Genomic DNA, 12,878 nt, shown 5'->3' on the forward strand with positions numbered 1-12,878 from the left:
AAGTGGCCTCAAGATGGTGAAGCCTGAGGAGGCAGTATCCAGAGAATATGAGTCCAGATGGACATGTGAAGGTGTGTGTGAGAGATTGAGTGGTGATGTCCCTTGAGCTGGCAGTGAGTGGGATGCCAGTGAATGTGTGATGGCCTTGAGTGTGAGAGTTTAAGAGTGATGAGATGGTTGCCATAAACTGGCTACACGGATGAGGTCATTCATCCTGTATCTGCATTGGATGGCCAAGCTCTTCTGTGCAGCATTGGCACTGATCACCATTGCCATTGCCTGCCAAGTCAGAGTGGTAACGTAGCTACCCCTGGGGCAGAGCAGGGGTAGAGGACACCACAGTGGGCCTCCACGGCATACAAAGGCGTTCGAGGGCTTCAGTCTTCTTGCTTTTCGGGGCCATGTCTTCTTTGCTGCACCCTGGGCTGGAAGTACTGAGTGCGGCTGTACTTTAAATGTGATACCTGGCATGATGAAGTGGTGAGGTGACGGTGTGACAGGCAAATTGTAGCCTGCCCACCATCAAAGCAATGTGTATCCCGGGAATGCATAATTAATACGGCGGGTTTGGGACGATAACAGTGTGAAAATCCGGCATTTGCAGCTGACAGGTAAAACATTGTTTTACCCGCCCGCTACCGCACTTAGTGCAAATCTGGGACGATGCTGCCCTGTGATTCTATCAATGGAGATGTGTAATGGTAGCTATGATAAATGATTTTAAGCCACTTTGCATCACATGACAGGAAAACTAGTGAGACAGAAAAAAAATATTATTTCACTTAAAGACGGTCACCACACACATTAGAAGTCGAGATCCCTGAATTTTAGCAAGGTAGAGTAATTTCAAAACCAGGAGAAAGGAACATTCAGTGCATCAAAAAGATAGGGAGCTAGATGGACCACTTTCAGAAAAACCTCACTTATTTTTGTCTTCCAGAGTATTTACAACAAGATTACAGAAAAAAAATATTCATGAACAGGTTGGTGAGATTAAAGCCAACTTTGTAATGCAAGGAAAGGGAAAAAAAATCAACCCAAGTGCCTTTAAGGTAAATAACAAGCCCACCACAAGGGAAAGTTTCAATACCGTATAGAACAATGTGGATGTGAAATCTTGTATAGTTTATTTAAACAGTTAAAATAGAAATTTTGAAGTTTATTGCTCAGCAAAAATAGAATATTAAAGACTCATATAAACAACTCACCTGTAAACAGATGGATTGCAAAATGGGGCATTGTCATTAACTGGAATAATATTTGCCCTGACAGTAATATCTGCACACTTCAAGTTCTCGTCACATGCTTTAATGGAGAATGTTTGAACTTGTTGAAATCCATTTAGGTCCCTATTCATCCAGGAGAAAACCATTACTTTCCCAGTATCTGAAAAGTAAACAGAGTTGAATCTGTGGTTTGGTTTGACAGGCATGATGGATGCGATCAATGCCACATGGATTCCCACTAGCCAAGAATAAGACAAAGTGTAGACCAGTTTCCCGTCCAATCAAAAACACAACCAGTTAAAGGGGGGTTATTATCACTGACTTTATTTACATTCCAGAAGCTGTGACCTGTTGAATAGAAATTGGCACTCTCCAAGACAACTGGCCACCACATGTCTGCCGTAGTCTTTCATTAGCTATCTGTAGTCCTATAAGACCAATGTTTAGTCACGCTAGGTAAACAGTTCCCCTGGAGCATTATTAAGTTGTTACATTTGATATTACAATTAGTAATAAAAAGAAAAATACAGCAATATGTGGATGAGTGTTACCTTGAGGGCTAATCTTCTGTTTGTAACATCCTCACTATTTCATAGGGTGCTACTGACAATGAAAGGTCAAAGACCTGTAACAAGAAGTCTCAATTCTTGCGGTGGGATGAGAGGGCTATGGGTGAAGCTTCTACAAACAGAAGCTTCCTCATCAAATGCTAATGGCTCTTATGCCTCCCTTGAGTTTTTGTGGCTACATGCGAAACCTTCACGATGTTGATAAGATGAGCATACATGATTTTCCAGGGTTGCTAGGGGGTGAGTAGTACATCAAATAGTAGATGAAACTCTACAAACAAGAAGATTTGTACCAAGTTTGGAAAATCCCTTTTACATTCTGCCCAATTTTAGAACTGGTTACCACCACCACACCCCAAGCAATCGAGGCACCTTAGAAGTTCAACTAAATTCAACCCCATAAGGTGCAGTAGAAAGGTACCCTTGTAGCCCTATTCCTTACATGCTTTGGGAACTCAATCAATTACTTAAATGATGAAATTTATGTGTACTTCACTGTCTGTAGGAATGGTACCTTGATATTTTAATTTTAATGTAATTTTAATTCAACATTACCCTTCTTTTAATATCATGTACACTATTTCCCTATTATGAGCTGAATTGGTTTGTCCATTTTTGTTACTATATGATTGTTACACGTTTGCATGTTTTTTAACTTGATCACTTGCTTTATATATGAATTTTTTGATGTAAGTCACACTGCAATTCAGCCTTCAGGCTGCGAAAGTGTTTCTTGAATAAAATACCATTATTAAGCACCAGAAAGAAGAGTAATTCAGCAGTTTTGAGACAATTCCTGAAACATATCTCTTCATTTGAATTTTTGTCACTTTTTTTTCTCCTGGGCAATCGTGAATCTTTGTGCCAATCTTAGTTTTTGATCCCAGTACTATTATTGGCATCAGTCGCTTTACTAATGGGAATTTCCCCCACCCCATTTGTGATTCTTGACTGAGCAGGTGGCTTACCAAAGGGACTCTGGGCTTGTCAAGTTGCACCTGATGTGATCTATGAATTTTTTTTTTAAAAAGAGGTGAACTGGAAACTTCAAAACTGGAATTGATAGATTTTTGTTTGGAAAGGATATTAAGGGGTGCGGAACCAAGGTAGATGGGGTTAAGATACATATAATCTGTGATCTATCTGAATGGCAGAATAGGCTCAAGGGGCTACGCTCACGTCCCAGAAGGAAACAACAGTTCGGCCCAATACTCTTATTTCCCAGTTTTTAAGGTTTGAAGACCAATTCAGACCAGTATTCTTTTTCCTCAGTCTTTCCTGTTTTTTCATTCTGGGCTGCCAGGACCTATACACCCAAATTTGTAGACAGAGGTAACCAGAGCATACTTTGGCAGACAATCAGAGCCTCTACTTTACTCTATTGGGTTGTGGCAACTTTTTTGACAGCGCAAATAAATATATAAAAAGTCTAAATAACCATTATACCAGATGATTTTTCAGAATTATCCTTATCACATGCCAAGCACATGTTATCACATTAAAGAAGGCATCCCAGGGTGATTATCCAGCAAAGTCTGATTGGCCACACACACACCAAAGTGCCACATACATTAAGATAACACCAAGCATGCTTGCTGACATGTTTCTTTATAGGGTTTGATCACCAGAGCGCCAGCTGCAGAGTTCTTCCATCCGGACACCTGCTGCTAACATGTACCATAGAGTTGGCACAGCTACTAACAATACTGCTCAGCTGTGGCCTTAAGTCTGCAGATGGGATTGCTGCTCCCTCATTTCTACATCTCTGTCATGTTCATCCAAAGGGCATAATGAAAAATACCACTTGCATTCAAAAGTTCAAAATGTAATAGAAAATATTATCATAAATCAAATATTTCAGCTATCAGGCTGAAAAGAAATGTTTTATAACAGATCTATGCACAAACTGGTGCTTCTTAGCTCATCATCCAGCACCTTGATGACCAGGAAATTCATTAAATGTGCAAAGGTTAACATAGGACTGAATGTTACGCTGATTGGGTGGGCGCGCACTCAACCCAATTGGGCATGAAATAATGCGAGATGACATCAGGCGAGGGTCCCGACGTCATCCCACACTTGCGCAATATTTCAATCAGCAGATGTGCCCAAAAGTCAGAAGCGTGCCAGCCGACAATTAAGAGGGCAATTAAGGCCATTAACAGCTCAAATGTCTGTCATTTTACGTAGCCTTTCCAACCTTACGCTAGGCAGGTGGACGAATCAGCCAGGCAGACTTTATCTTTTTCAGCAAACCTCATCCAAGGGCGGGATGAGGTTTCCGTTATTAAATAAAGTAAAAATAGGAATCTGTGGACACCATTTTAATAATCCAAATGTTCAGGTGCCTGATTGTGATGCTTGGACATTTCTTTCCTGATTTTAAAAACTTTATTTCCTGGGTTTCGGGTCTTCAGCTCCGTGAGGCAGCTCTCTGCCTTCAGGGAGCTTTCTGTCAGTGCTTGCCCACGCCTGCGGAAGTGTCATTGCCTGCCCTCCTCCCGCCCCCACCCCAGCAGCGCTGAGCTTTTCAAAGCCATTAATTGGCCAGGCAGCGTAAAATCGCAGTCGGAGGCCGATCGCGGTCAGCGGTCCATTTCCCGACTGCTCCCAGGCCCACTGATCACATCCACCCGCCGAGCTGAAAACTCAGACCATAAGGTTGCAATAGTTATGCCAGTGGTCAGTCTAATCTGGCCAAGACTCTGAAACCACTAAATTGTAACCAATGTTCTATGATTGCGTTTAATAAGCTATAGTAAGTAACCGGAAGCGAGAGTTGAAGAATATATTGTAACCATAGTTTTTTCTCTGTTGTGATCTAATTAAATAATGATTGAGGGCGGAATTGTCCCAGGTTTGCACTGAGTGGGTAGTGGGTGGGTAAAATTTTCACGCCGTATTCTCCCAAACACGTCGCATTAATTATGCATTCCCGGGAAACACGCCGTTTCGATGGTGGGCGGGCTCTCATTCACATGCCATGCCATCACCTCACCACGCCATCACACCGGGCACCATATTTAAAGTCCAGCCGCACACACACACATCTCAGTGCTTCCAGCCCATGACTACTGCAGGGAAGATGTCCACGAAAGGCAGGAAGACTGCAGTCCCCAGGTTTAATGACATGTCACAGGAACGCATTTTGGACGCCGTGGAGGCCTGTCACAGTGTCCCCTACCCTGGCTCTGGCCACAGAGTTGGCAGTGCATCGCCAATCCAACATGGCAGGCAGTGGCAGCAGTGGTCAGCACCAATCCCTGCAAAAGAGGACAGCCACCCAGTTTGGGATGAATGGTCTCATTGATTCTGTCAGGATAATTCGCTCTTCTCATCACTCTCAGCTCACACACTCACAAACCCATCACACATCCACAGGGATCTCACACCTCAAGGGACAACACCACTAACTCTCACACACACCCTCACATCTGCATCAGGTTCGTATCCTCTGGAGCTCGCGTCCTCATCTGTCCATCGCTCTGTTCACTGCACAAACATTCCACGCAGTGCCATATATCCTGCTCCCACTCTCTCCATTTGTTTTCATGCAGGAGAAGCTGGCTCACAGCAGCAGGGGGAGGTCCCAGACCGGGGATGGAGTGGGCCACATGAGGCCCCTCGCTCACTTTGAGGAGCGTGCCATTGTGCTGACTGGTGAGGACGTGGACTGCGCCTGTGGTGACGGTGATGTCAGCAGTGAACACCCACCTGAGGATCCTGCACCACATCATCCCTCTCTCAACACAACTGTGAGTGCTCCCTCTCCTGCTTTTGACTCTGCTCCCATGCGCTAATTATCTCTACTTTGGTTCACAGGGAGCTCTGCCAAGCGACCAACGCCCTCAGCCAGTCAGTCCTCCAGCTCCATCCACTTCCTCATCTGCAGCCAAGAGGACCCCTCCTCCAGTGCAGAGGTGGAAATAAGCAGCCTGGAAGACCCATCACAGCGCTTACCCACACCCTCCACCAGCGCAAAGACACACACCTCGGTGGGGCCAAGATCTAGAGCAGGTTCGGGTTCACAATCTGGTGGTAACCACACGGACACGTATCCACAGCAGCAGGAAACAGGTTCAGCCGAGCACCCCAGCACTCGGAGGACTGCTGGGGAGGAGCCAAGTCAGATGAGGAGCCTCTGGATTTGGTCTTCCAACTCATCCTAGTGAGTCAGCAAAAGGCGGGGGAACATCATGCAGAGCTGTTGAAAGCCCTCACACAGAGTGGCAGCGAGTTTGAGGAGTGCATCCACCTGCTCTCTGATGCAGTGGTTCCCACATGTGCATATATGGAGGGAGGTCTCCATGGGGAGGACGGTGGACAGCATGGAGACCCTGGTCCAGCAGAACACGGAGATGTGTGCAGACCTGCACTCCATTGTGGGAGCCATGGGTGAGCTCCTTTATTGGCAACGCAAAGGGAAACGGGGCACCTCGAAGTCCCTCCAGGTGCTCCTTCCCCTCAATGAATCAGGCCGGGGCCCCCAGGCACCTGAAGGGAGGAGGAGTGGCAGCTGGACACCCCTGGTTCATCCACTTAGGAATGTCAGAGGCTGTCCTCTCCCTCTGAGTCCCCTTTGCCTGTGAGCCCCTCAACCTTGTCCTCTGTCACCCCAGAGGGAGCAGCTGGCCCACGGGCGATTCTGGAGGGAGAAGTGTGTGTGTGTGGCAGGGCGTTTTGGAGCCTAATGCAAGCACTCTCCCCGACACACGCGGATCCTTCATGTATCACACTCACCTCAATGTCCTGAGCATTTTCAATGCTGCCTGCTGGGGTTCACTTTCCTTTGTCCATCTGAGCTGACCTGTAACTCCACACACCCAATGCAGCACCTGATCTCATCCACCACGACTGTTGTTTCACTTTCGATTTGGACAGCATGGTCTGGATTCACTTTTTCATAAGGTCCCCCATCTTTTCCCCTCCTCCAGTCACGCACTTCCTTTCTCCCATCACAGTTGAACCCCCTGGTGTCACCTTCCACTTCCCCTCCGTGACCTACCAGCCACAATCCTTTTCCTTCCTTCCCGCAAATCCCACCGACATCCACATTTACCTCCCCGACCTCCTCCTTCCCACCCCTAGGGTCTGTGTCTGCATCCGAGTTCCCACCAAGCACCCTCACTGTCTCTTCTATCTCTACCATCGAACCCTCACCCTCCCACCCTACCACCTCACTCTGCCCTCGGTCATTCCCACCCTTCCTTCAATACCACGCCTGCCCTTAGCTTAGTCCCCAGGAAGCAGGCATGGACCTATCAGACCCCTCCTTTGCATGTTCACCTGCACATTACCCCCTCCAGACCCCTTCCCCCCTTCACACCCTTCCACCCTGGAACTCCTTCTCCCCTTCACTTCCCTTCCTCCCCACCGGAACCCAATCCCCCCAGAACTCCATCCCCCTGGAGCCCCTCCCCCCCTTCCCCCCTTCCCCCCTTCACACCCCTTTGCCCCCCACCAGAACCTCTTCCCCTCCTTAGTCCTCCCATTCCCCCGGACCCACCTCCCGCTTAGTCCCTCCCCCTCTCCTGACTCACCTCTTCCTCCAGCCTCACCTCTTCCTCCAGCCTTACTCCTTCCCCTTCCTGACTCCCTCAGACACCTTACTTCTTCCTCCAGCTTTACTCCTTACCCCTTCCCGACTCCTTCCTCTACTCTTACTACTTCCTCCGCCCTTACCCCCTCCCCTCTCTGCACTCCTTCCTGCCCCTGGACTCCCTCCCCTCCCTGCACTCCTTCCCCTGTCCACACTCCTTCCCTCACACCTTCCACCCCCCCCTTACATCTACCTCCCCAGTTGCCGTCTTCTCCTCCATTACCCCCTCCTTGCCCCATACTCCTTCTCTCCACACCCAACCTTACCCCCCCCCGACACCTTCATCCCCCCTTCCCAACCTCACCCCTCCCGACAACTCTTCCTATTCCAATCCTAGACCTTCCTCTCCCACCTCCTCGACCATCATCCGTTGTGAGCATGAAAGGTGACTATCTAAGTTCCATGAGCTGCTTCACAGCGGAGTCATGTCCATGAGAATCCACCCAGCATGCCATGGACATTCCTCCAGTGTCTCATTGCTGTTGGCTCCAGCATCTTCTGCTTCTCGGATGTCCGTGATGTGAGCAAGGCCCTGGCGGGTAAGTCCCGACCTCTGCACATCATGCTTGTCAAGACGTGTTCTACATGGGCGTGTTTTCCCGCTGACATGAGTGGACGATCAAGTGGGGGCGGATGAGTCCAGCGGGCTGGTCTTATAATGATATGCTAATATATTACAATGTGGTTCCCAACGTCCAATGGCAGGGAACATGGCCCACCATCGGCGGGCGGAGTGGATGATCATGGTTTCATGGTGTCGTGAAACTGATTTTTTGCCTTCTCGCCATATTGTCCGCTCATGCCACCAAACACGCTTGACACCAGCGGGCACAGGTGATTCTACCCTGAGTGTCAGTTTTTACTGATTTCCTATGTTGCGAAATGCCAAAATCCTTCAGTCAGGCAGTGAGTGTAGGAACATTAATCTAAACTGAAGTTAATTCATTATTAATCTATAAAGCTATCACATTCAAAGGTTTCTCAAATGTCAAATCACATCTCATGTAGCTTTCCTCTCTGCTTGCTGACCTACAGTGGCTCTCTGCCCGACAACACTGTGATTTAAGTTTGTATTCAAATTTCTCAATGGCCTTGCCCCTCCCAAACTCTGCAATCCTGTTCCAGCGCTATGACCATTCAAGGTGTCTGCGCCAATTCTGCTCTCCTGCGCAGCTTTGATTTCCTTCACTCCATCATTGGTGATCATGCATTTAGCTGCCTAGGCCCTAATCCCTTCTTAATCCCTTGAATTCCCTTCTTAAACATCTCCACATATTTGCTCTTCTCCTTTAAGCTGCTCCTTACGTAGCACAGTTTTTTTTTTACATGTAATGTTCATCTGTTGTCCTAAGAATTATAATGAGCATATTTGGGCCCTAAACCCAAAATCAGCATGGCAATGATCAATACATCTACAAATGTATAATTAATGATGATCTTACCTTTATCGATGGCAAAATAATGACTTGCAGGGTCAAGCTGGTAGGTGATGTCACCCATAACATCAGCATCAGTAGCTGTGCAAATTGCAACAATCGTTCCAACTGCAAGCTCTTCATCTAGGCTTATAATTGCTGTCTTCCCTGAGTCAGATTTTTCTACCACATCAGTTTCTGTGCCACTAGTTCTATTTTTGAAACTAAATAAAATAAATTTAGTTAGACTGAAACAGAGAAAAATACTGTTCACTTTTTAAATCCATTATTAAATATATATATTTTAATTCTTAACCACTAATTAATCAAACCTTCTTCCACTGCAAGAAGCTCCATGATAATGTCAATCATATACTTGTTATGATCCCCAGCTGAGATTACCACTGGACAGGCTTGATCCCAGAGTGGAACCCAGCTTGATAGATTCTAACTTTTATTTGTTTGTTTAGATACATGGAGAGTGGCTACTAACTAGAGTCAGCTAATGAACTTTTAACAAAATATAAAACATTTATTAAAGAAGAAAAGATTAACTATATTACAATGCTCCTTCACCCACAGCTATACCTTTACAGATATATATAGATTTGTAAGGATAACACAAGTTACAAAAGCTATCTTATACTCTAATGTTCACATTGAGTACACAGTCCATGTCCAATTGGCAACCTGTGATCAGACACACCACACTCTAAAACCAAGTGACAGATGCCACCTCAACTAGATGCTATGGATCTCTCATTAACTCCGCCCACACCCCCAGACGCTTGTCACACCGTGAGCCAACCGATCTCACCAAACTCCGTCTTTCACACGAGGGTTTCCAATCTCTACTCTCCAAGGACTCACTTTGGAATCTTTTCCCAAACCGATGCTTTCTCTCAGATGCCTTCCACAAGGGTTCAGCTCCAGGGTTTAGAACACTCCTGATGTTCCTCTTCCCTGGGTCACCACATGCATTCAAGCTTTCTTCCAGACCTTCAGTTGCCTCTTTGGACATTCTGACTTCTCACAAGCCTTTATCTCATTTTGACTGTTTCCTGAAGCTTGAAGCTTGGAGTCTTTCTCTCTTAACTTCACTTAACAGGGCCTTTTCCACATTTCTGTCCTTCCTTTGACTAGAACATCTGCTTGGGGCTTTCTTCTGTTCCACTCTGCTGGATTTGGGGACTTTTTCCTTCAGCTTTGGACTGGCTATCTGTCCCCTTTGCTCCAGGCCCTCTCTGGCAGCTGTCTTCAAAACTGATACTCAAAACTGCTGTTTCTAGCTTCTTCTGTGTGTGTCTGGGAGGGGCCTGCCTCTCTGGACCCCTGTTGCTAGGCAACAACCTAGTTTTTCTATTCTTGTGTTTGCTTAACTTCTCTTACAGTCGTAATCTCTCATTAGAATTACAGGCATCTTTTAAAGTGAAACTAAAACTCTTTTCTTGACACACAAATACAGAAATACAAATCAAACTTAAACTTTAAAGCTAAAACTCATTCCTAGCCCATAAATACAAATATAACTCACTGAAACTATCTCTATTTCCTACCATGCTTCATATATACACTTTACTGTTTTAAGGTCTAAAATGGTGTATGTGAAAGCTGAATTCTACTGTCTGCAGGCAATGCATTTTCAGAACTAAATTATATGTTGGGCAGTTATGCAATTGTTTTTGCATAATATTAATTAATATTGATGTTTTGCATGTTTATTAGAGATTAAGCGTACTGCTTTCTAAGTAACCACATCCTCAGAAATGTAAGCCAAAATGAACTGTAAACTTTTTAAATGCTAATAACCACTATCAATTGGAATCTGCATAGAGATTTGGATACAATCTGCAAAACCTTTGAGAGGATAGAAATATGTTATAGGTTGTCAATAATAAAAATTAAAGTGTTGTTAAATGAAACACCATTTGTTGAATAAGGAAGAAAATTTCATTTGTAGATTCTGTGCAACAATTGTCATATAACATGCCAGTATTATTAATAGTTTGACACCCTTCTTTGCTAAATTTCTTCAACTAAGGACCTGGCTACGTGCTGTTACATGAAGCTGTGGGGGCGGGGGGGCAGGGGTGGTGAGGGAGAAACCTTGTTGGCAAGTCTTTTCTGAGCCACCAGTAGGGGAATGAAGCCACTAATTTTAACTGCTGACCTCATTAACATGCTGCCCCTCCTTCTTGTTCCAGACAGACAGTGGGCAGACGGCGATTGTAAGGCTCTGGGCAGCCAATGGTCACTCACTAGGATTCTAGTTAGTGTGGGCATAGGGGTGATATGGACGTTCTACAAGAGGAAGGGGAATAGAGTTCAGGCCAGGGAGGCCTAAACTTTTCGTGTGAGACCTGCTCCTCATGCCATCACTCCGCCACCCCCCCCCACCTCCCCCTACCACAAAAGGCAAGTAAAACCTTATGTTCAATGGCCTCTTTAGTTTTGAATCCTATTCTGAAAGACTTCACCTGGAAGGAAAGCTGGCAGGACCTTAATATTTAGTGAAGCACTATGCCAGATTTGGGCCGGCAGCTTAGCCACTTGTTCAGAAATGCCAATAAGGATCAGAATGGCCACAGCCCTCCAAGATATCCGCACTCATCTAATTCTGGCTTCTGTGAGCATCCCCAATTTTAATTGCTCCACCATTGATGACCATGCCTAAGCTGTGGAACTCCCCTCCTATACCTCTGCAGCTCTTTACCTCTCTTTAAGATGCTGCTTAAAACCTAACTCATTAACCAAGCTTTGGCTACCTGCCCTAATATCGCTTTATGTGGCTCAGTGTCAAATCTTGCTTTATAACGTTCCTGTGAAGTGCCTTGGAAGATTTTATTACATAAAAGGCACTATATAAATACAATTTACTGTTAAGACCTCTACAATGCATCTGCTCCACATCATACCCAAGTGCTTATTAACATTTGGTGTAAAAGAGAACAACATTCTACTCCATGACTATGAAAGGCATACCAGCATCAAAAATAAAATGCAAAAAACATTGTGCGTTTGGCTAGATAAGCAAATTGCACATTGCCTGTCTGGCAGAGTGGACTAGAACACAGTCCTCTCACCCAGCAAAGAATGATGTTTTAAAGCTTACGTGCAATGAGTTTTGCCTGTCCAAACCCAATTCTTAATAGACATAGGCCTGCAACACAAAGCTACCCAAAAATTAATGTTAATTGTTATTTAAATGTTATTCAAAGAATTCATAAAGGCAGCTGATGTAAAAAATGGGATTTGGTTTGATGGTGTACTCAGTATGTTCTTCTGAGATTATGTATTATGTGCATTATCAAGCTGGTGTAGGTAAAACTTTACCTTACTTCTAACCTGTACTGTAATGGGCTTGGGAAATCCAGATGCAAGAAAGTTGGAGAATGTTCCAATGCTCAGCAGAGGCATCCCTCACTTTAACCAGCACTAAAGAAAACCATCATCCAATTTAACATGTAACTAAACAGACTATTTTCTAATTTGAGACATCTCGTCAGAATATAAACCGGCTGAGATTTCAACATTGAAATCCATTCATTCATAGAAATTCCTAAAATATTAAAACTCAATCATTCTTGACCAAATGCACATACTCTTACTTCAACTGAGGAGATAACAGGGCCAATTTTGCGCTGCAGTCCTTCTAACAACAAGGGTCGCCAGCTCAACTCAAAGATTTAGATGTGAACTGCCCAATGTTTTCCAATTATTAATTTCAATGGTCAGAAAATTGCAGGCAGCATGGCCTTGGACTTCTTAAACATGCAGTTGGTCAACAATGATGCCTGGCAGCAGCATAGTCCATTAAAACAAGTCCCAATATACACTATAGCTCATAGAATAATTACAGACACTTACATGCAAGATAATACTGGACTATTATCATTGACGTTGATGATGAACACTTTCACAACTCCAGTAATGAACAGACCATTTGCATCCTCTACCTTCACTGACAACGAATAGCTTCTGATGATAATCGTGTGCATTAGTTAAACAGAAACGCTATTAATAATCTACATATAATAATTGCATTTTTAGAATAATATTAAAACAAACA

General features: G+C 44.8%; 1 protein-coding gene across 2 annotated transcripts in view; it reads right to left on the bottom strand.

Moving 5' to 3' along the window:
* The window catches only part of LOC144681316 (cadherin-related family member 3-like), a 112,158-nt gene that overhangs the window by 58,218 nt on the left and 41,062 nt on the right, over positions 1-12,878 (bottom strand). The window contains exons 7-9 of one of the 2 annotated variants that reach the window (XM_078542917.1): positions 12,677-12,784; positions 8,837-9,033; positions 1,209-1,386 (exon numbers count right to left, since the gene is read on the bottom strand). In XM_078542917.1, the coding sequence (XP_078399043.1) occupies positions 1,209-1,386; positions 8,837-9,033; positions 12,677-12,784 (483 nt within the window). Of the gene's footprint in view, positions 1-1,208; positions 1,387-8,836; positions 9,034-12,676; positions 12,788-12,878 lie in introns of both variants that reach the window. The other variant, XM_078542916.1, reaches the window with a different exon arrangement.

The sequence above is a fragment of the Cetorhinus maximus genome, chromosome 6 (assembly GCF_964194155.1).
Source record: "Cetorhinus maximus chromosome 6, sCetMax3.hap1.1, whole genome shotgun sequence".
NCBI lineage: Eukaryota > Metazoa > Chordata > Chondrichthyes > Lamniformes > Cetorhinidae > Cetorhinus > Cetorhinus maximus.